The 20,009-nt window shown below is 43.3% G+C and overlaps 2 protein-coding genes across 2 annotated transcripts in view; both read left to right on the top strand.

The window, feature by feature from the left end:
- LOC311010071 (uncharacterized protein) overlaps positions 1 to 20,009 on the top strand; it is a gene marked incomplete at both ends in the record, with an annotated part of 443,514 nt that overhangs the window by 124,884 nt on the left and 298,621 nt on the right. The window lies entirely within an intron of this gene.
- LOC311010026 (ubiquitin-protein ligase E3A-like) lies at positions 5,938 to 7,273 on the top strand (the record flags this gene model as incomplete). The annotated part of the gene is made up of 4 exons (XM_084004508.1): positions 5,938 to 5,984; positions 6,070 to 6,150; positions 6,261 to 6,404; positions 7,037 to 7,273. 4 exons carry the CDS (start codon positions 5,938 to 5,940, stop codon positions 7,155 to 7,157), a joined length of 393 nt encoding a protein of 130 aa, XP_083860634.1. The 3' UTR covers positions 7,158 to 7,273.

The following is a 20,009-nucleotide window of genomic DNA, read 5'->3' as shown; positions in this document are numbered from 1 at the left end:
CTATTACGTGTGCTGTGTGCGTCAACCTAACTTGACGTGGCTCTATTCCAGCATGATTGGTTCGGTGCAGCGCTACTTAATTATGATTGGCTATTCTTACGCCAGGTTCACACTGGACGCGGAAGCGCCGCGAATAGACGCGTAGCGGAGCCCGCTTCCATTCGGCGCCCCTGTTAAGCTATGGTGTCGTTCACACTGGACGCGGAGCGCCGCGAATACGCGCGGCCCTCCCGCGCCGTGAAGCGATCGTTTCGGCGTCTGCTCTATTTTTTGCGCGTGCTGCGAGTGAACGCGTCAATTCTGGCAGGAAATCACACGGAGAAACACGAAACAATCCGGTCAATTTTCAAAATAAAAGCAATTTTCAAAATAAAATACCGCGATTGACAAACGCGATCATATTTGTGTATCTCAACTCGCACTGGGAAACAGGAAGAGACAATACATTTAATAAATGTGAAGATTAGATAAAAAAATGTGTATTTCAACGGTATATCTGCACTACTACTGTCTTCTACCATACACATTCTCTCTGTCTGTGTGTGTGTCCCTCTCTCTCTCGCTCTCTTTCTCTCGCTCAGAGAGAGAGAACGGATAAATACAAGAAGTTTACAAACTTCTTGGTTACAGAAACATGGCGTATTAATTTTATGGGGTTTAATGGGAAAAAATAGCTCTGAATGAACAACAGCTGAGCAGAAGCGCTTGTCGACCGCCGCGGAGAAATACGCGTCTGGTCTGAACGGGGGTGCGCGGATCGCTCGCGATTTTCGGCTCTGTCGTTGCAACTGAAATACCAGTTTAGTCTAGTGCAGGTGAGAGTTGGCAATGAAATACCAGTAGACATAATATCCGAATCTGAAGATCTTTTAATGCTGCTTCCGCGTCCAGTGTGGACCAGGCGTTATGTCCGTCAAAACATGGACGAATGAATTCTATCGAAATTGTATCGAGCGTGTCTCATATTTCTATCGAGGAAAAGTTATTTCGCGATATGTATCTTTATCGTTTTATCGCCCAGCCCTAGCAGCAGTGACCTCTCCTCCCTCAGTGCTGAAACTGTCAGTTCCTTTAAACAACATATACAAACACTTCTTGTAATCATTGTTTAGATCAACTATTCACCACTAGTCATATATTATAATATGTACTGTAATACTGTTCCACATGGGACCAACTTAATGGACTCTGATGTTTTAACACATTGTAGATATTACCCTGCACTGACTTTGCCTGATTATTAATAAGAAAGACAACTTCATCTTGTTTCTTTTATGCTTCACATCAAGCATGTAGAGTTCAATACTTTAAACTGCTTCCAACTCACCTTGTATTTCTGCTTGAGGGTCTCCCACTTCTTCTTAGCTCATCCAGCTCCACCTTCCCTCCACCCCTGTTCTTTAAGAAACATCCTATATGAAGAACAGTACATAGAAAAGTGTTACAGCACATTGATGATTTCTTGCTGTTCAACAGAACGTTTCAGGTAGACATCTCAGGAGAGCAGGACATCTCCCATCTATATACGCTGGTTTTCAACCTTATATCATTGAGTAGCTAAATATGCACCAGTAGTACTTAAGCCCTGCATATGAGAATTATAACATTTAACACCACATTTTCTTAAATGAAGCCTCTCAGAGCAGCATTCCTCCTGCCGGTGAACTTCTCCTCATCGTTCCCTCCACCGGATGAGGCGCTCGGTGTCTGCATCCCTCCCTTTAACGAACAATGATGCACCGTGTTATTTACCACCGTTAGTAAATATATAACCACGTTTTAACATAAGCACTATCTTTTTAGTTAACGTCGGTAAAAACGGCACATTTGCCGCTTCGGTTACGCTCGCTAACCTCTGTGGTAAATTACCGTCTGTAGGCTAGCCGGCTAGCAGGACCTTCGATTCGTAACGTTAACGTACAATTCCAACAACAATAAAGTAACGTTCATTATCAATACGGTTTAAAAGTCAGCTGGAAATCATGTTACAGTATACTTACATGTGTACGCGGTTTGTTGCTGACTGTCGCCAGAATCACCGCAATCGTCCGCCATTATCCAAAACTTTTCAGAAGTCAGACGAGCCGCAATGCATTTTGGGAAGTTGAGTTTATTCGTGTTTTAGGTCACTTCCGTTGTGGCTTTTGTATTTGTGTTGTGACTTTTGTATTTGTGTTGTAGCTTTTTTATTTGTGTTGTAGCTTTTGTATTTGTGTTGTAGCTTTTGTATTTGTGTTGTAGCTTTTGTATTTGTGTTATGACTTTTGTATTTGTGTTGCAGCTTTTGTATTTGGCCTAACACCTCTGGGCCACCGTACATAAAGCCCACAACACATTACTTTAGTTTACTGTATTTTTGTTATCTAATTGAGGAATTAACGCTGTTTATTTGGCGTCAGGTAAATTATTAAGTTCAGGCGCAGAGCTCAATGCTAGCTTATGCGTAGCTTATTTTACGTTGTCTCTGATGCTAGCCCTCCGTTCTCATTTATTATGTGTTGTGTAGGGCTGCTTGTGTCTCTGTCCGTGATGCTGACGTGCTGTCTTTGACACACTGGTTTCCCCATGTGCAGGTGCAGGTCTACATATACAACGCAGAGAGCAAGAGAGACTGGCACATAGTGGACCGTTACACATTCACATATAACACAGAATATTTTACATTCAACAATACAAACAAACATACCTGAAACATGGGAACAACACACAACCAGCGTGTCAATGAAAGATGTCAGTCTGTTCCTCGACCTACAAAAGAAGAGCTCCGCATGAGAGAGATGAGAGTACGCAGGTCACGTACACCTCGTGCTGCTGGTAGCTAGCTTAAATCACATTCGCACATATTACGGCAACAATTCTTCATAAAACAGTCAAACTACGAGTTTTACAAGACTTACGCTTAACAAGCAATTATACACATTAAATGCTGACCGAGTCTACATAATAATATAACAATATGAAAACATAGCTTGCATTTATAATTATCGTGATGTCCGAGTGAACAGAATGGTAACTCACCCACAGGTAACGTTACTCGCTTCTGAGCGCTAAACCAAATGCCCAGCATTAAGCGTAACGCAAACATCCGCTTTGGTTTTTCAAAATAAAGTGCATTTTCAGAATAAAACCGTTGGTTGCAGTCCCAAGTTTGACAGGAATTTAACAAAATAACAAATTCATTATTTACACTGTTACATATGTGTAACTATAAAGGCTCTGTGTGCATGTTGACATATGTGAAATTAATATTATATGTGTAATTGTGTTATTATGCTATATATGCCTATTGTTGTTATTTCCATGAGATCAGTGATGTAGACATTTAGTGTTCATGTAATTATTTCAATACAACTCATGTAAATAAATGTCATATTTGAAGCACACTGTCAGCAAATGGTTGTTTTGAATTTCAGGCGAGAGAGAGAGAGAGAGAGAGAGACATAAGGAGACATAAGGAGGGAGGCCAAACAGGCTGCTTGCAGGAACAACTGGTGTTTGTTGTCACTGATGGTGAATATAAAGTGTATTAAAATACCATCTAATAAATGAAGCACCTATATGAAGTGGAGCTGTCAATGTGTCTCTTTAATCCTGTTCAAATGTAAATCCATATTTGGTTCAGTATAGGGCTGCGACACCGTCTTGGACGGAGACGCGTGAGACAGGACCGGGATCTTACGGCGCGAGGGGAGACAAGTGTTACGGGCATGTCAACTTTCTGTATGAAAAAAACTTTTCAACCGGGGTCAGAGCCAATCAGAGATGAAGGCCCGCCCATACTCGGCCTCTGATTGGCTCAGACCGTGGTGATTCATCTCTATGCTGTGGGGGGAAAGACGCTAGTTAGACCCGCTGGAGCTCCGGTGCGACCAAGGAACACATTTTAGCCGCACTTCACTGATTTTTGGTCGCATGTGCATCCTAAATGGTTGCACTCTGCAGCCCAGGACTCCTGAAAAAGGGTCCGTGTGGAACAATGTTCCCTGCTGAGCAGTGGCATAATGCGCGAGAGAGGAATCTAGAAGCTTCGAGGCAGAGTTTTTGACTCGAGCATTTTTTAGAATCGAGTTACTCGAATAACTCGAGGAATCTGTCGTTGCAACTGAAATACCAGTTTAGTCTAGTGCAGGTGAGAGTTGGCAATGAAATACCAGTAGACATAATATCCGAATCTGAAGATCTTTTAATGCTGCAGCATGAGCCATCCCCAGTGCAATGCAGGAATGACTAAAGAGTCACAGTTTCTAAGGGCACTTATAATGCAGTTGAATTTACATACAGTTCTGACATCCTGCAGCCCCCCTTCTACATGTGTCCCCAGGATGTTGTCTTTGATCAAAGGGTCATTGTCTTATCCTGCATCAAAGGGCTTGTTTGGTGACGCCCCTGGTGGCAAATGGTCCTGCAATACGCATTGAGGACAGACAGCCATTTGCCCACATAAATACATGATTAAATAGGAATTTCCCTCACAAATCGTTTAATAGTTCAATAGTTCAATATTAGTTCAATATTAGCATGTGTAAATCCATAGTCAATGCCATTATCGTGGTTGTGTTACATCTTGTCCACTAGAGGGCGTTCCAAAAACATTTCCAGTAAATATGTAGAGTTCCCAACAGGCGACAGCTTTCTAGCTTAGTTAAACGTAAAGCTTAGTGAAGCGTTGTACTACAAAATGAATGACGTCAAATAGTCAACTTTAACAGAAAGTACAACCACGTTGCAGTTCTCCTGAGGACGCCGTGTGTCCGTTGCCATGGTTACAGGTCACAAAGGCATCCCTTTATGTAGGTAGGCCAAGGTGAGGAGGGTGGGTTTTGCAAACACATTGGATTATTATTTGTTAGCATTTGATTAGTTTAGATTTTGTTTCCTTTTTGAATGACATTCGATCCTGAATTTCATTCCAACAGCCTGAATATGTGGAGAGCATCACGGAGGTGAAACGAGTGTAAAAGTGACCTGTTGAATAAAAAAAGACCTCTTTAATCCAAACTAATATTGAATTCATGTGTTTTATTGAACCAGAGAGATTAGTGTCTCACAAACACAACCAGAATCTTCTAAATCCAACCAAGTGTTTGCATTCTTCTCTGATCAATTGTCAGCATGATGTCATAGACGACACCCGTTGTTCAATCAGAGGAGATGAACGGTGAATCAATCATCTCATCTCATCCTGGAAGAAGATCCATTTGTGCTCTTCTGTCCTGGTTTCTTTTCCACTCTCCTCCTCTGCAACCTCCATGACTGTGTTGGTTCTCCTCGTTGTGTTTGTTCCCCTCGGCTTCTGTCCTCCTCTCATCCTCGCTTCTCTCGTATCTGCCAGACACCGAGCTCGGAGTCGGCCGAGGCAAGAGACGAAAGCACGAAGACGCAGAAGCAACTATGGCCGTGGTGAAGAGATCCTCCGTCATCCATAAGCACGGGGGAAAGAGAAACCGTGGAGCCAAAATGGAAGCTGTTGGATGTTGGATTTAGTGCAAATCCAGTCATAGAAAGCTTCTTGTGTTGTGGTTTATTTGGGGTTTTTCCTCGACAACTTGTATGCAAAGGTTTAGTACGAGTCCATGTGTTGAGTTAAAGATGATCTTGTCTCTGTGTGTAAGTTGTGACTGTAGTTTGCCTCATATGTGTCGACGATGGCCTTCTTTTGATCCGTCCATTGGACACATTTAGCTCAGTAATGTAAATCTATTGAACAGATTGATGCCAAATGTGATTTGCACGTTGCATTCATAGGTTTCTGTTGAAATGTGATGCAGCAGTATTGAAATGGGAATGAAGAATAGCAGGAAGTGATGTCGTAAGTCATGTATGATTGAAGGGAAAACAGGGACAAGATTCCAGTGACCAATGAAAACTGAAAGGTGAGACAAACCTTCTTGAGCTCTCGCCGTACGGTCCACAGGACTCGGAGGTCTTATTGTTGCCATGGCGTTAGGAAGACTGGCTCCCTCTGATGCAGCCAACTGGAGCAGGTCTTCTTCAGGACCACCAGGCGGTTTAGCTCATGTTACACAAGTGGAGTAGCTGATTGATGTCTTTGTTGAATGTTGGGTGAAGAAAACAGAACCTGGACTTCCTCGCCCTGGAAGAAACGACGGAGTACGACGGAGGTTACAACAGAGATTCTCCAATCATCAAGTAAGGACGTGTTTTTGTCGGTGCAGCATGTATGGGTTAAACACACGGAACGTCTACAAGTCGCTCCTCAGAGACTCAGACTGTTGGGATGTCCGTTTGATGACTCGCAGGGAGTTCTGGGAGACGTTGCACTCGTTCAGGGAGGACCAGAAGCGCCTCTTCCTGCAGTTCAACACCAGCACCGACCGAGCGCCCGTAGGCGGGCTGGGCAAGCTGAAGATGATCATCGCCAAGAACGGCCCCGACACCGACAGGTGAGCCACGGCGTCTTTATGTAGCAGCTCTGAATGGAGCCGCAAGACGCTGGTTTGAAGTGGAGAAGAACTGGTGTCTGTACCAGCAGAACTCCATTCAAAAAGCAAGGAAAATAACAACGTGGCTCCATTTACCCACCAAATATACTGATGACATTAGACCCAGCATGCTTTTCTGTATCTGTCCAGCATCTCCTGTAGTTCATCCAATACATAATCCATGTTCAAGTATTATTTCACCCTGTTTCTCAGAAAAACACTGAAGGTAACATTCTGTCCACAAACACCACTTCAACCCAACCCAGAGCTTTCTACACTTACTGTTGTCTTCCTAATTTTAGCAGCTTTTCTTCACCAACTTCTCTCAGAACTCCATCTGAATGTATTATCATTTAGTGGGTTTTTGGTTTGTTGGTGGAAGCCTGTCACCGTCTGCTGTGCTGCAATACCACTCTCCACCTGAACCGTTAGTGGTGGCGCTATTTTCTAAAGGAAAAGTCTCACTAAACACTGTTTAACTTGAGATGTGCTAGTAAATATGACGTTAAGTGTATAAACTGGAGTATCAGGGACGTCAGATTGCTCCCATCATGTATATATTTGATAAATAACTCCGTCATCTCATCCTGCAGGTTACCAACGTCTCACACCTGCTTTAACGTGCTGCTGCTGCCCGAGTACAACAGCAAGGAGAAGCTGCGGGAGAGACTGCTCAAAGCCATCACCTACGCCAAAGGGTTCGGCATGCTCTGAGGCCGCGCTCCCAAACACACAGCCGACGGACTGTTGTCAGAAAAAGGCCATCAAAGCCCCGTCCTTCCTTTATCTCACACACGGTCAAAAAGGTTTGACACCCGACACACCCGTCCACCGAGGAAAACCAAGACGTGGGGTTGAAAACCACAAACAAGTGAAATGTCCAACTAGAGTGCTGAGTCGGTCGTCCTGTGTTGCTTCCTGTCTGTAGGGGGACCACCCAGTTTGACGGGTCCCCACGCGGTACCGCAAACCTGAGCCGTTCTTCATTTTCCCGTCGTCATGGTTACAGACAGGCCTGGGCAAAGTGATGCTGGAGGCAACTTTTCATTGAAACCTCCGTCATGTGGAGCGGTGGAGGATTACTTTCAGCCGTTAGTGAGCCCGGGTCTCTTTTAACATGATTCTGTACCTCCGTTTTGTAATGCCGAACATGCTGCTCACTTGGACATGTGACAGAGCTCTAGGGAAGGTCAAACGGTCAACCCCATCCTGGCAAGGAAAGGCATTTTCATCCATGGGTTCGACTCCCGACGGTTGCATTCTGAAAGATTGAAACTGATGAAGGTCTACACGTATTCAGTGTTGTGAAAACATGCGAAATAAAGATGACAGCTTTTTCCAACTCGTATCGACTCGTGATCCTGATTTGAGTCCACGGAGCCCGGAATCTTCCATCTGGTCTGCTGGATTTACTCTGTCGCATGATGTCGCACAACATGCAAATTCTGGGAACATCGTGAAATCTGTAGCGCAAATGAAGCATTAAGCTCAGTTTTACCCATTTAAGGTAGCTACCTAGCGAGCTAACCGCTAGCATGTCGGCTATTGTTACCATTACGGTTAAGTTCTCTAATAGTGACATAATGTGGCGATTAGCATTAGCAATGTATTATATTAACACTATATGTAGAATTAAAATACTTGGTACTTAAAGGCTGAGTAGGTTATTTGGGAAAACCAGAGACTTTGACTTTGAACGCATCACCTTTAGTGCCGTCACAACCATGCTGAACCTATAGGTGGCAGTGTAACAAGTGCTTTTTCTAAATGTGAGCTACGAGTGACGTGTATGCGTTTGCCTCAGAACAACTGCCATGATTGGCTGAATAGTCCGCTGCGCCCGCCCCACGAGTGAGGAAAAAAAATAAAAAATTAAGAAGAAGCAGAGCCAGTCTGGAAGAAGAAGCGATGAAAATGAGTGAACATGTTAGACGCTATTCAACACTAGAGTGACTATAGCGCATCAATAGACTTGTTATTTTGGTTATGACGGGTGTACAATAATTTCCCTCAAAATACGATAATTTTATGTCTCTGGTACGATAATCCTACATTTCTCACCTGGCAACACTGCGACAGCAGCAACACTTGCAACCCCAGGTAACCCCTCTGAACACCAGCCAGCAAGCAGAGAGGAATGCCAGCGCCGCCAGAAGCAGCAATGCAACAAGTCTGCTCCACCTCTGACGGCGCTGCATGCCGGAGCACCCATCCGTTTCCAGCAGGAAGATGGCCGCTGGAAACCTGCACAGTCATCCAACCCGCAGAGACCCCGCCAAGTTCCCACATCCAAAGCAGCGACGGACGGACCTTCGGGGGCGACCGACTACACGTCCTCCTTAACAAACACACACCTCAGACAGCAGCCAGAGGTCAGCAAAGACGATTTGACCTCTGGACAAAAAGAGACAAGTGAACAAGAAACTCACCATGGTTGAGTGTGTGAATAATAATATAAAAAGACAGCGGTGGAGATACTTTCAGTTTACTGAGATGGGTTTCGACTCCCTGTAGTGTCCTGTTTATTATAATTATTGTTATTATCATATGAGTTGCATTGACCCACCTTCATGGATCCATTACTTATATTTAAAATGATTATTATTATATATCATTATTATAAGTATTACTACTATCTCATGTTACAAATAGACAATGGTGGTGTAGTGGCTAAGGAATAAGACATCTTATCAAAGTGTTGTAGGTTCAAATCTAGGTTTGAATTTTACCGAATGACTTATTTTCTACCTTGAGTTCAGAACTATTTATGAAAGGCACACTCACACACATGTATCACCAAGATGACTTTAATTCTCAAATGATTTGATGTTGGATCGGCACATGAAGCAAACATCTCATGTTAGGTTGACTGGAAACTCTTTGACTTTCTTCATTATTTCATTCATCACCACTAGGGGTCCCTAGCGTACTTATTTGAAGCTTTGGGGTCGAACCACTTTGGTGGTTCATCTGGCTGAGAGGCAAGGGTGTAGGTTTCCCTAATTGGCATGTACCATTACCTTTCCTTCACCCCCTAAACATACAATAAAGAAACAAATATGTGTGCGTCTCATTCCACCTGTGTATCCACCTCTACACACCCGTCTGATTTATGTCTATGATTTCAAGTGGTTTATGCTCCTTGAATCTTTAATGTTAATATATCTGTGTAAATGTAATATTCCACACATTGTAATTCCTCTGACTTCCCCTGGTAACCCCACGTTTCACGTTGCAACGCTATGAACTGTGGGTAATTCCCTCAGGTAAAGTCAGCATCGAAAGTAGTGGGCTCAAAATGTCCGTGAGCGAGCCCTCGCGCACTTCAGGACTTGACCGTGGCACAGACCTGGGGCCTCATTTATAAAACTGTCAGTAGGATCCTTACTAAAAGTGTACGTACGCCCAAAAGCCAAAGTTTGTGTGCGCCAAAAAAAAAAAAATCTGATTTATAACACAGGCAAGCTGTACGCAATGTTCCCTTTATAAGGGAGGGTGACGTGAGGACGGCACAGCTTCCAAGTCGGCGCAAAGCAGCAGTGCACCCTGGGCGCATGGCACATCAAGCGGTCGGGTGCTCACTGATGCCGTCCTGCAACTTCAGCGAGACACAATTGAGACACAATCACCGCCATCAACAACGTTGCAGATGAGCTACAGCAAACACGCTCTGTGATGCAAGAAATTGCCATATTAATAAGTGACTTCGTTAAAATGAACAATGATTGTTGTCTTCCTTATCTTACAAACCCCGCATGACATCCTCACGGATGTTGATACCCCTCCAGTCGGGCTGGGGGCCGTGGCTCACTGCGGTCACGCCAGCTGCCGAAATCTGTTGCGCATCTATTCCTGTACTTACGGTACGGGTGCCCGAAGTTGCTTAAATGGTGTTGAAAGCAGTTTTTATATCAGGTGCAACGGTTAAACATGAGGAAAATGATGGGTTTGCTAATTTCTTCAATAGATCTTTGTTCAGAGTGACTGTGACTAGCAGTTACATAGCAAATATCAAGTCATTTTACTGGATGGTTTTATAATAAAGTCACCTCCAAATCTCTCTCAAATGCATACTGACAATCATATAATTTCCTCATATTCATAAATTAATTAAACTTATTCCTTAAGAGGTTTGCTAATATTTTCAATGGATTCTTGTTGAGTGATCCTGAATGTTATTATAGAAAATATCAAGACATTCTACTGTATGGTTGTATAATAAATTCAATTCAAAATCCCTCCCAGTATCAAAGTGCACACTGGCGAATGGATCATTTCCTGATTTTCTAATCTAATCAGTGGTGTTTCCTTGCAGAGGCCAAGGGAAGCCAGGCTTCCTCCGTTTTTTCAGAATATAACCATCATTTAATAAAATCACTTTTTTAACAGTTTCCGTAATCCCTCTGTGATGTGTCTGTCGTCTCCTCCTCGTCTCCCTTCAGTAATTATTGAGCGTTTCATGATGTGTTAAACAGCGCCCCTCTAAATGTTACGGGGTGAATGAGTGTTGAAAACATGTTACTGCACCCTGTTGTCTGTGAGGAGGCCAAGCGAGAAGCCCCTGACTGCAGACCCGCAGACCTCAATGTGGGCGGAGTTAAACGTTTAACCCTGCCCACTCCCCAACATTTGACACCGCCGTCAGAGGAGACATGCTGCTGCGGGTTCGCAGTGAGGTCTGATATATTCCTCCGGTCTCCTTCCACGCTTCTGACTGCCGCTTTGGTATGATAAATAATGGAAGTAAGTGTGACTTTTATGATATTGCTCATTTAATTTTAGGTGTATCATTAGGTTATGTGAATTAGCTGCACATGAGCTAATGTTATATTTAAACTAACGTGATACTAATATCAGAGTGCATTCGGTGGTATATGCACTGTAAGTTAATGAGACTAATCAGAGCACAAGAAAAAAATAATGTTGGTGTTTTGTGACTTTGTAATCATGTAATCATTTTTTTTTACGTATAGAGACACATTACCGTGATACGTGGGGATGACCCCTCCAAGTCCACAAAAAGCAGTGACCATGTCCGTTTTGCAAGTACAGTGCATCCTCTAAATATCAAATGGACAACCACATCAAGGGCCATGCCTCAGTGAGGCACAAAGGTAGTACTAGAAGTTTATTGCACACAAACATGTTACACACCATTAAAACCTACACAATCACTCATGCTTTTGTGTATCCATTAAGGACTGTGATGTTACCTTGGACCAAGGTATTGGAAGACTGGATGGCGATGCTTCCAAGAACCTTTCGGTCAGTAAAGAAGTGCAAATGATAATGAAAAAATTACTTATTCTGAACACTGAACTTCACCTATGTGTTGTAATTGTAAAAGAAAATGCATATTTTTTATTTTTTAATATTAGTCATGACTTGGCCCAGTTCTCCTCTTAGGCCCAGTTCTCCTCTTAAAAAATTACAAATATGAAGTGGCTGTGATTTAACTGCAGTTATGACTGCATGTTGGATTTATTTCTGATTTCAACGTGGGTCTTTTAACCAGGTTCAGCACGCAATCCTCAACGACATTCACAGAGCAATGAGCTGGATCAACACACACCAGCATTTACTCCGTGGGCAGGTGATGGGGCCTGCAGTTCTCCAAATGGACCCTGCCAATCAGATAAAGGCACCTGAGGACGTCCTAGAAGGACAACTGGATAACGTAAAGGAGGATTTTGTCATCACCTTTCAACACCAGGAGGATATGGAGACGTTCTTCAAACTTCGTGTGGATGAGGAAAATTTGAAAATCAATGCCATGTTCCTCTAAGACAGATATTATACGATCCATACCTCAGAACCAGACATGTCCACCCCAACCCCTAACCCACCCACAAAATAATTATTATCCATCCATCCATCCATCCATTGTCTACCGCTTATCCTGTATTCAGGGTTGCAGGGTGGAGCCGATCCCAGCTGTCATTAAGCGAAGGCAGGGTAAACCCTGGACAGGACGCAGTCCATCAATTATTATTATGATGATTGTTATAGATCTTAGTGTTATTTTTTATTATTGCTGTTGTTGTTATTGTTATAATTATTGGTGTTATTAGTATTATTATCATCATTATTATATTTCATTATCATCATTAATATCATTATTGTCATTATTATTATAATGAACATCATTATCATCTTTGTCATTATGATCATCATTAATCACTACAGTATTTCATTAACATTTTTACTGTTTGCCTTTTTGTTTTATGTTAATGTTTGTTTGTTGTTTGTTGTTAAATAATTTGTTGTTCAATAAATAAAAATTACTGATCCCTTTAATTTTTTAAGAAAGTATCTCAGGTTACATTTGATTATGATAAACACACATTAAAATATATTACTTTTTTCATCATATAATGAATGATTAAGGTACATTCATTATGGTTTCTTTTTTAGGCATAAGCGCCTCTATTTAGACAGTGGATAGATGTTTTGAAATGGGGGAGAGAGGAGATGTGACATGCAGCAAAGTGTTGCTGGCCGGGAATCGAACCAGGTTCCGCTGCGTATGTGGTATGCGCTCTGCGCACTCAACAATCTGCGCGCTAACAAGCGCTTACCCATACTTCAGATACTTTTTCGAAACTCTTAACACAGACTCACTCCTACAAAACACAATTTGCCATATGGATCATTTTCTTCTCAAAAACACATTTTGTTAAATATATACTAACTCTTCATTTCAAAATAGAACACATCTTTCTCTGCACACACTAACTTTACCAAAACACTGGAAATCTGACTCAAAATGAAATTATTCTGTCAAAGATTAACACTTGTTTTCAGATTCAGATTCAGATTCAGAAAACTTTATTGTCTGTCGTAACAGAAAATCATCTTTGACGTGGCTCGACATACAAACATGAAAATGTACTGATAGGCATTCATACAACAACGTTGATCTCTGAGAGCACACACAGTGTGTATAGATCTTAAAACAAGTATAAATATTAAAAACTGTAAAAATAACTAAATAAAAGCTGTGGGTATGTGTAAAGTGTAAAGTGACAGTGCGTCAGGGTTCCTTTGTCCATTGTTCATTGTTTATTTAAGCTGTTTATGGCAATGGGTATGAATGAGTTTTTGTGTATGTTTTTCTTAGATAGGGGTACTCTATACCGGCGGCCTGATGGCAGAATTTGGAAGGACTTGTGCAGGGGGTGGGTGGGATCCTGTGTAATGAGGTGGGCTTGATTGACGATCCGGGAAAGCTTTGATTTGTTTTTGACAGAGGTGAGGGTGAACCAGGATGTGATGTTGAACGTGAGTACAGATTCTATGAGTGATTTATAGACAGCTGTTAAAATGTCCTGTTTGACATCAAAGCTCCTGAGTTTCCTCAGCAGGAACAGGCGTTGCTGTGCCTTTTTGTACACAGAGTCTGTGTGCTGGGAGAAGGAAAGGTGGGTGTCCATATCTGTGCCCAGGTATCTAAAGGCCTCTACCTGCTCCACTGTCTGCCCATTCAGCCTCAGAGGTTCAAAGAGAGGTTGGGGGGAAGATGTTTGCCTCCCCCCACAACACAGCTCCTTGGTCTTGGAGATGTTGAGCTCCAAAGAGCTCTCTTTGATCCACTGCATCAGGGCGTTGACCTGCTGATAGTAGGCAGCCAGAGAGGAGTGATCCTTGATGTCGGCCACCAGAGCCATGTCATCTGCATACTTAAAAAGGGGGATGTCACTGTTGTTGTTTGTTATGTTGTTTGTGTAGATGGAAAATAAAATTGGTGATAAAACACAACCCTGGGGGACACCGGTGTTTAAAATCACGTTCTTGGATTTAAAGCCATTTACCACCACGTGCTGGGACCGGTCCTGCAGGAAGTCTTTTATCCACAGGATGAGTGATGGGTGGACTTGTAGATCCAGAAGGCGGTTGCAGAGGGTGGCCGGGTTGACTGTGTTAAAAGCGGAAGAAAAGTCCATGAATAAAATCCGTGTGTGGGAGTGTGGGGAGTCCAGCTGTCTGCAAACGGTGTCCAGGAGAGTCAAACAGGCATCCTCCACCCCCCGCTTTGCCTTATAGGCAAACTGAAGCGGGTCAAGCTTGTCCACCACCATAGAAGTGAGGTGATCACACACCACCCTCTCCATACACTTAGAGAGAATAGATGTGAGGGCCACCGGTCTGAAGTCTTTCATCTCCCTGGCGTTGGCTCTCTTCGGCACCGGTATAAGCGTGGACTCCTTCCACATCCGTGGGACACAGCTGGAGTCCAGGAGATGCTGGAATAGTCGAGTGATTACATCACCCAGCTGAGCTGAGCATTCCCTCAGCACCTTGCCCCTGAGCCTGTCCGGGCCAGAGGCTTTGTGAGGGTTGATGCGGCCCAGCATGGATGTGACCTTCCCTTTATCCACTGTGAGTGATGAATTGCTGTTGAGGGTCCAGTCATTCTGGGGGTGTGGCATGTTGAACCTGCTATAGTATGTGTTGAGCTGCTCTGCAAAGGTGGCAGGGTCAGAGCATTGGATGAGGGCCGGTTTCTGGGCTCTGCCCATCATGGTGTTTAGTCCCTGCCATGCCTCCCTTGCATTGCCAGTGGTGAATTTTTCCTCCACTTTGTTCTTATAGTGGAGTTTGGCCAGCCTGGTCTTATTGAGAAGACGTCTTGAGAAGGCTCAATTCACTGTTGCACTCTTTCACTCTGTTTTTGTCTCCCTGTAGGAATGCCACCTTTTTGTTGTTAAGACACTGTTTCAGGTCCTTGGTAACCCAAGGCTTGTTGTTCGGGTACAGCTTGACCTGCTTTGTTGGAATAACAGTGTCCACACAGAAGGACAAATAGGAGGTGATAGAGTCTGTCAGCAGATTAAGGTCTCCCTCATAGCTTTGGAAAAATATTTCCCAGTCTGTGATCTCCATGCAGCCCCTTAATGCATCAACAGAGTCATTTTTCCAGACTTGAACAGTTTTTGTTTGTATGTCTTCTGTTTTTAGTTTTTGTCTGTATTTTGGAAGCAGCAGAATGACATTGTGGTCGGAGCGACCGAGTGGTGGGCGGGGCTTTGCGACATAAGCTCCCGGTATGTTACCGAAGCACAGATCCAGCGTTCTGTCAAGTCTGGTAGGTGTGGTGACATACTGCTCCAAGTTTGGAAGCAGTGTGGTGACATCGCATCTGTTAAAGTCCCCTAGCAGGAGGACAGGCTGATCGCTGCTCTGATTGACAGCTCTGTTGTAGCAGTCAGCAATGCGCTCCGCTGCAAATGTGAAATCAGGTCCAGGGACATACACTAGGATGGCTGTAATTTGTGTAAATTCACGGGGAAGGTAGTGAGGCCTGAACGACACGGTCATGATTTCATGGTGTTCACTGCATTCAGTCTCTCTTACAGTGAAGTTGACAGCCCACTTTGTGTTGACAGCCATACAGAGCCCGCCCCCAATCGACTTCCGCGTCATCCTAGTGTCTCTGTCAAAATGAATGATCTTAAATCCATCTATATCGACATCGGTTATTTCTTCTGACAACCATGTCTCCGTGAAGCAGAAGAGGCTGGTTTGACGGTAGTCTGAGTCAAGTTTGATGAGTGCGGAAAGTTCAGTTATTTTGTTGCGTAATGATCGCACATTGGAGAGTTATTGCAGGTAGTGGCAGCCTCCTACCTCGTCTCCTCATTCTGTTCCGTATTCCTCCTCTGGATCCCCTTTTCCTACGAATGCGCTTGATGTAATGATTCCTCTGTAGATGCTGAGGAATCCCATTCAGGCAAGAAGGTGTTACTTGTAGATCCAGCGAGGCAGGCCGCAGATCCAGCAGAGCCTCCCGTGAGTAGGTGAGCCTCCCTCCATGGCGTGTCATGGAGTTTGCCGGTGTGATACAGATCGCAAATACTGGTTCCAGAAAGGCGATCAGGACACACAAACTCGCTAAGTACTTGAGCGTAGTAGTCATACTTGCTGTCGGTAAATACCGCACTTAAGGACTCTCAGAAAACACAAAACAACTCCAAAAACATGGAAATTACGGGAGCAGCACGCCGCGAGTCGCTCACAGAGTAGCGCCCCATTCGAGAATTTCACTTCACAAGTATGCAGTCAATCAAAGTATACCAGCTTTCAAAATACTGGCTATTGTTGACATTGCAAAAACTGCATAGACTTTTATGTTTCAGTTTTACAGGTATTTGCATGCAAAACATGCAATCCACCGTTTTTACACTACATTTCTTGGTTGGGAACTGTATGTCCACATGTAATGTTCATGTAGTGGCTAAAGTTCCCTTAATGTGTTCGGTAAGTATTTCGTAAACATTTAACCACTCTAGACGGAAATAACGAGTCTCTACACGTGTTTGTATTTGAACGACGGTAGAAAACAGTGTGTTCGCTCCGTCTTTTACTCAATGTTCACCAAAAAGGTTCAATACACACAGTTTTCCGTCTCTCTGGCTGCCCGAGCTCCTACGTCACAGCTCTGTATGCGTTCCATTATAAATCAAAACAATATTAGCACATCTAACATATGCACAACTAAAATGCAAAACTATAAAATACACTAAGTAATTATTGAAGGGAAATTACTAAATATAAATATAAATAATATAATATCCAGATCTTGTACCAAATTACAGGAAATAGAAAATGGCACTAACAGTTCACATTCAAAAGCATTCCAGTAAAAAGCAAATCAGTTTTTTTCCCTTTACTGTTTACTACAGGAGGTAAAGTAAAAATACTGTTTACAGTACGATAGACAGAAAAAGTTTTCCAGTATTGCTTACAACAAAATATCCATGAAACACACAAGAGCATTCTGAACAAAACAGCAAAAAGCCCAGATAAAAAGTTTGTCTTTTTCTGTTTCTGTTTCCAAAAACATCACTCCTCAAAGTCCTCCTTTTACTGTATAAGTGTCAATGTAATATAAAAAAATAACTCCTGCCACTGAGTCTAAACCAGCCTGGAATCAGCTGTGGTTGGCCCAATTTACCCAACATAAATCAGCTTTGTGTCATTTATTCAATTGTTTGTTTATTATCAGCTGATATATTGTTTTTGAACTGATATCATTGCAGAAGCAGAGGTTTTGATACTGTATCTAAGGTTTGGAATATTGTCTTTGCTATTGTGGGATGTTGTGTGTTAACATTCGTAAATAATACAAAAACAATCCATAATTTTGTTGGGAGGTATAGCTTGTCTGTTGAGAAAATGTAAGCATTGTGGAAATGTGTTCACTGACTGCTTATTGTGTGAAAACGACATGAAATGTGTGAATGGTATGGCCACAGAAGACCGATGCTATGCTTATTGTGTTTAGAGTTTTGAAAATGTGACAACTGGTTGGACAAACGCTTGTTAGCGACTGAAAAAAACTGTAAATGAGGCCGTGGGCGGGGTTAAACATTTTACTCCGCCCACATTGAGGTCTGCGGGTCTGCAGTCAGGGATACATGTGCGGGTCTGCAGTCAGGGGCTTCTCAGTAAAGGAGATGTTAAAATAGTGTCCACGCTGAAACAAAATGTCGTCCGACAAGGGGGATGGAAGGGACGGAGCACATGTATCGACGGCCAGCGGCTACCCATAATGCATTGCAAGTCACAAACAACGTGACTACAGTCAAGTTGACATACATTACTAATTCAGTTGGACCTGGATTTTCAATTGAGCATTTATTTTGTAGTTGAGACGTTTTTAACAAGTAATAATTTCATGTTATTATAACAACCTCAGTTATCATTTGTCCTACTGACATAGGATAATATGTCAAGTTAACAAACAGTCAAAATCACAATTTACAGTGCATATGAGGCAAACTACAGTCACAGCTTACACACAGAGACAAGATCATCTTTAACTCAACACATGGACTCGTACTAAACCTTTGCATACAAGCTGTGAAGGAAAAACCCCAAATAAACCACAACACAAGAAGCTTTCTATGACTGGATTTGCACTAAATCCAACATCCAACAGCTTCCATTTTGGCTCCACGGTTTCTCTTTCCCCCGTGCTTATGGATGACGGAGGATCTCTTCACCACGGCCATAGTTGCTTCTGCGTCTTCGTGCTTTCGTCTCTTGCCTCGGTTGACTCCGAGCTCGGTGTCTGGCAGATACGAGAGAAGCGAGGATGAGAGGAGGACAGAAGCCGAGGGGAACAAACACAACGAGGAGAACCAACACAGTCATGGAGGTTGCAGAGGAGGAGAGTGGAAAAGAAACCAGGACAGAAGAGCACAAATGGATCTTCTTCCAGGATGAGATGAGATGATTGATTCACCGTTCATCTCCTCTGATTGACCAACGGGTGTCGTCTATGACATCATGCTGACAATTGATCAGAGAATAATGCAAACACTTGGTTGGATTTATAAGATTCTGGTTGTGTTTGTGAGACACGAATCTCTCTGGTTCAATAAAACACATGAATTCAATATTAGTTTGGATTAAAGAGGTCTTTAACTCTACATCCATCCATCCATTGTCTACCGCTTATCCTGTATTCAGGGTCGCGGGGGGGCTGGAGCCGATCCCAGCTGTCATTGGGCAAAGGCAGGGTACACCCTGGACAGGTCGCCAGTCTATCGCAGGGCTGACATGTAGAGACAGACAACCATTCACACTCACATTCACACCTACGGGCAATTTAGAGTCATCAATTAACCTACCCCCAGTGGAGGAAGCCGGGGGACCCGGAGAGAACCGTTCATCTCCTCTGATTGACCAACGGGTGTCGTCTATGACATCATGCTGACAATTGATCAGAGAATAATGCAAACACTTGGTTGGATTTATAAGATTCTGGTTGTGTTTGTGAGACACGAATCTCTCTGGTTCAATAAAACACATGAATTCAATATTAGTTTGGATTAAAGAGGTCTTTAACTCTACATCCATCCATCCATTGTCTACCGCTTATCCTGTATTCAGGGTCGCGGGGGGGCTGGAGCCGATCCCAGCTGTCATTGGGCAAAGGCAGGGTACACCCTGGACAGGTCGCCAGTCTATCGCAGGGCTGACATGTAGAGACAGACAACCATTACACGGGGAGAACATGCAAACTCCACACAGAAGAGCCTGGGCCGACCCGGGAATCGAACCTGGGACCCTCTTGCTGTGAGGCAAGAGTGCTACCCACTACACCACCGTGCAGCCTTAAAGGGATAGTTCAGAATTTGGGACATAAGACCTATTTTCCAAGTGAGCCGGTGTGTTCGAGACGTAAGGAGACGTTTTCAAGACATTTCATTCAGTACTTCTAATTGCCGAGATCGCTTGTGCTATGGCTAGCGCAAGTCAACGGTTCTTAGTTAGACAGCCATTAAAAACAGTCTTGCCCACTCCACAGTGCACCCGAGGCAAATCCATTGTAACGGCAGACTATCGATGTACATATGTGTTGATAGAATGTTTGAAATAAAACCAACCTTGCATTTTTAAGGATTTATGTCTCAGCAGCAGCAGCAGCGTGTCATACTTCCTAGTAGGCTATGGTAAGTTACCGGTTCTATAATAGTTTGTTTACCTGCTGTTGTTGCTACAGACGCCCAGTAGCCTGCAGTGCTAGTTTCTTCAATCTCACAGAAATGGCCACTTTTG

Source organism: Eutrigla gurnardus (assembly GCF_963514095.1).
Source record: "Eutrigla gurnardus genome assembly, chromosome: 24".
In the NCBI taxonomy this organism is placed as follows: Eukaryota; Metazoa; Chordata; class Actinopteri; order Perciformes; family Triglidae; genus Eutrigla; species Eutrigla gurnardus.
This window is presented reverse-complemented; position numbering and strand designations above follow the sequence as displayed.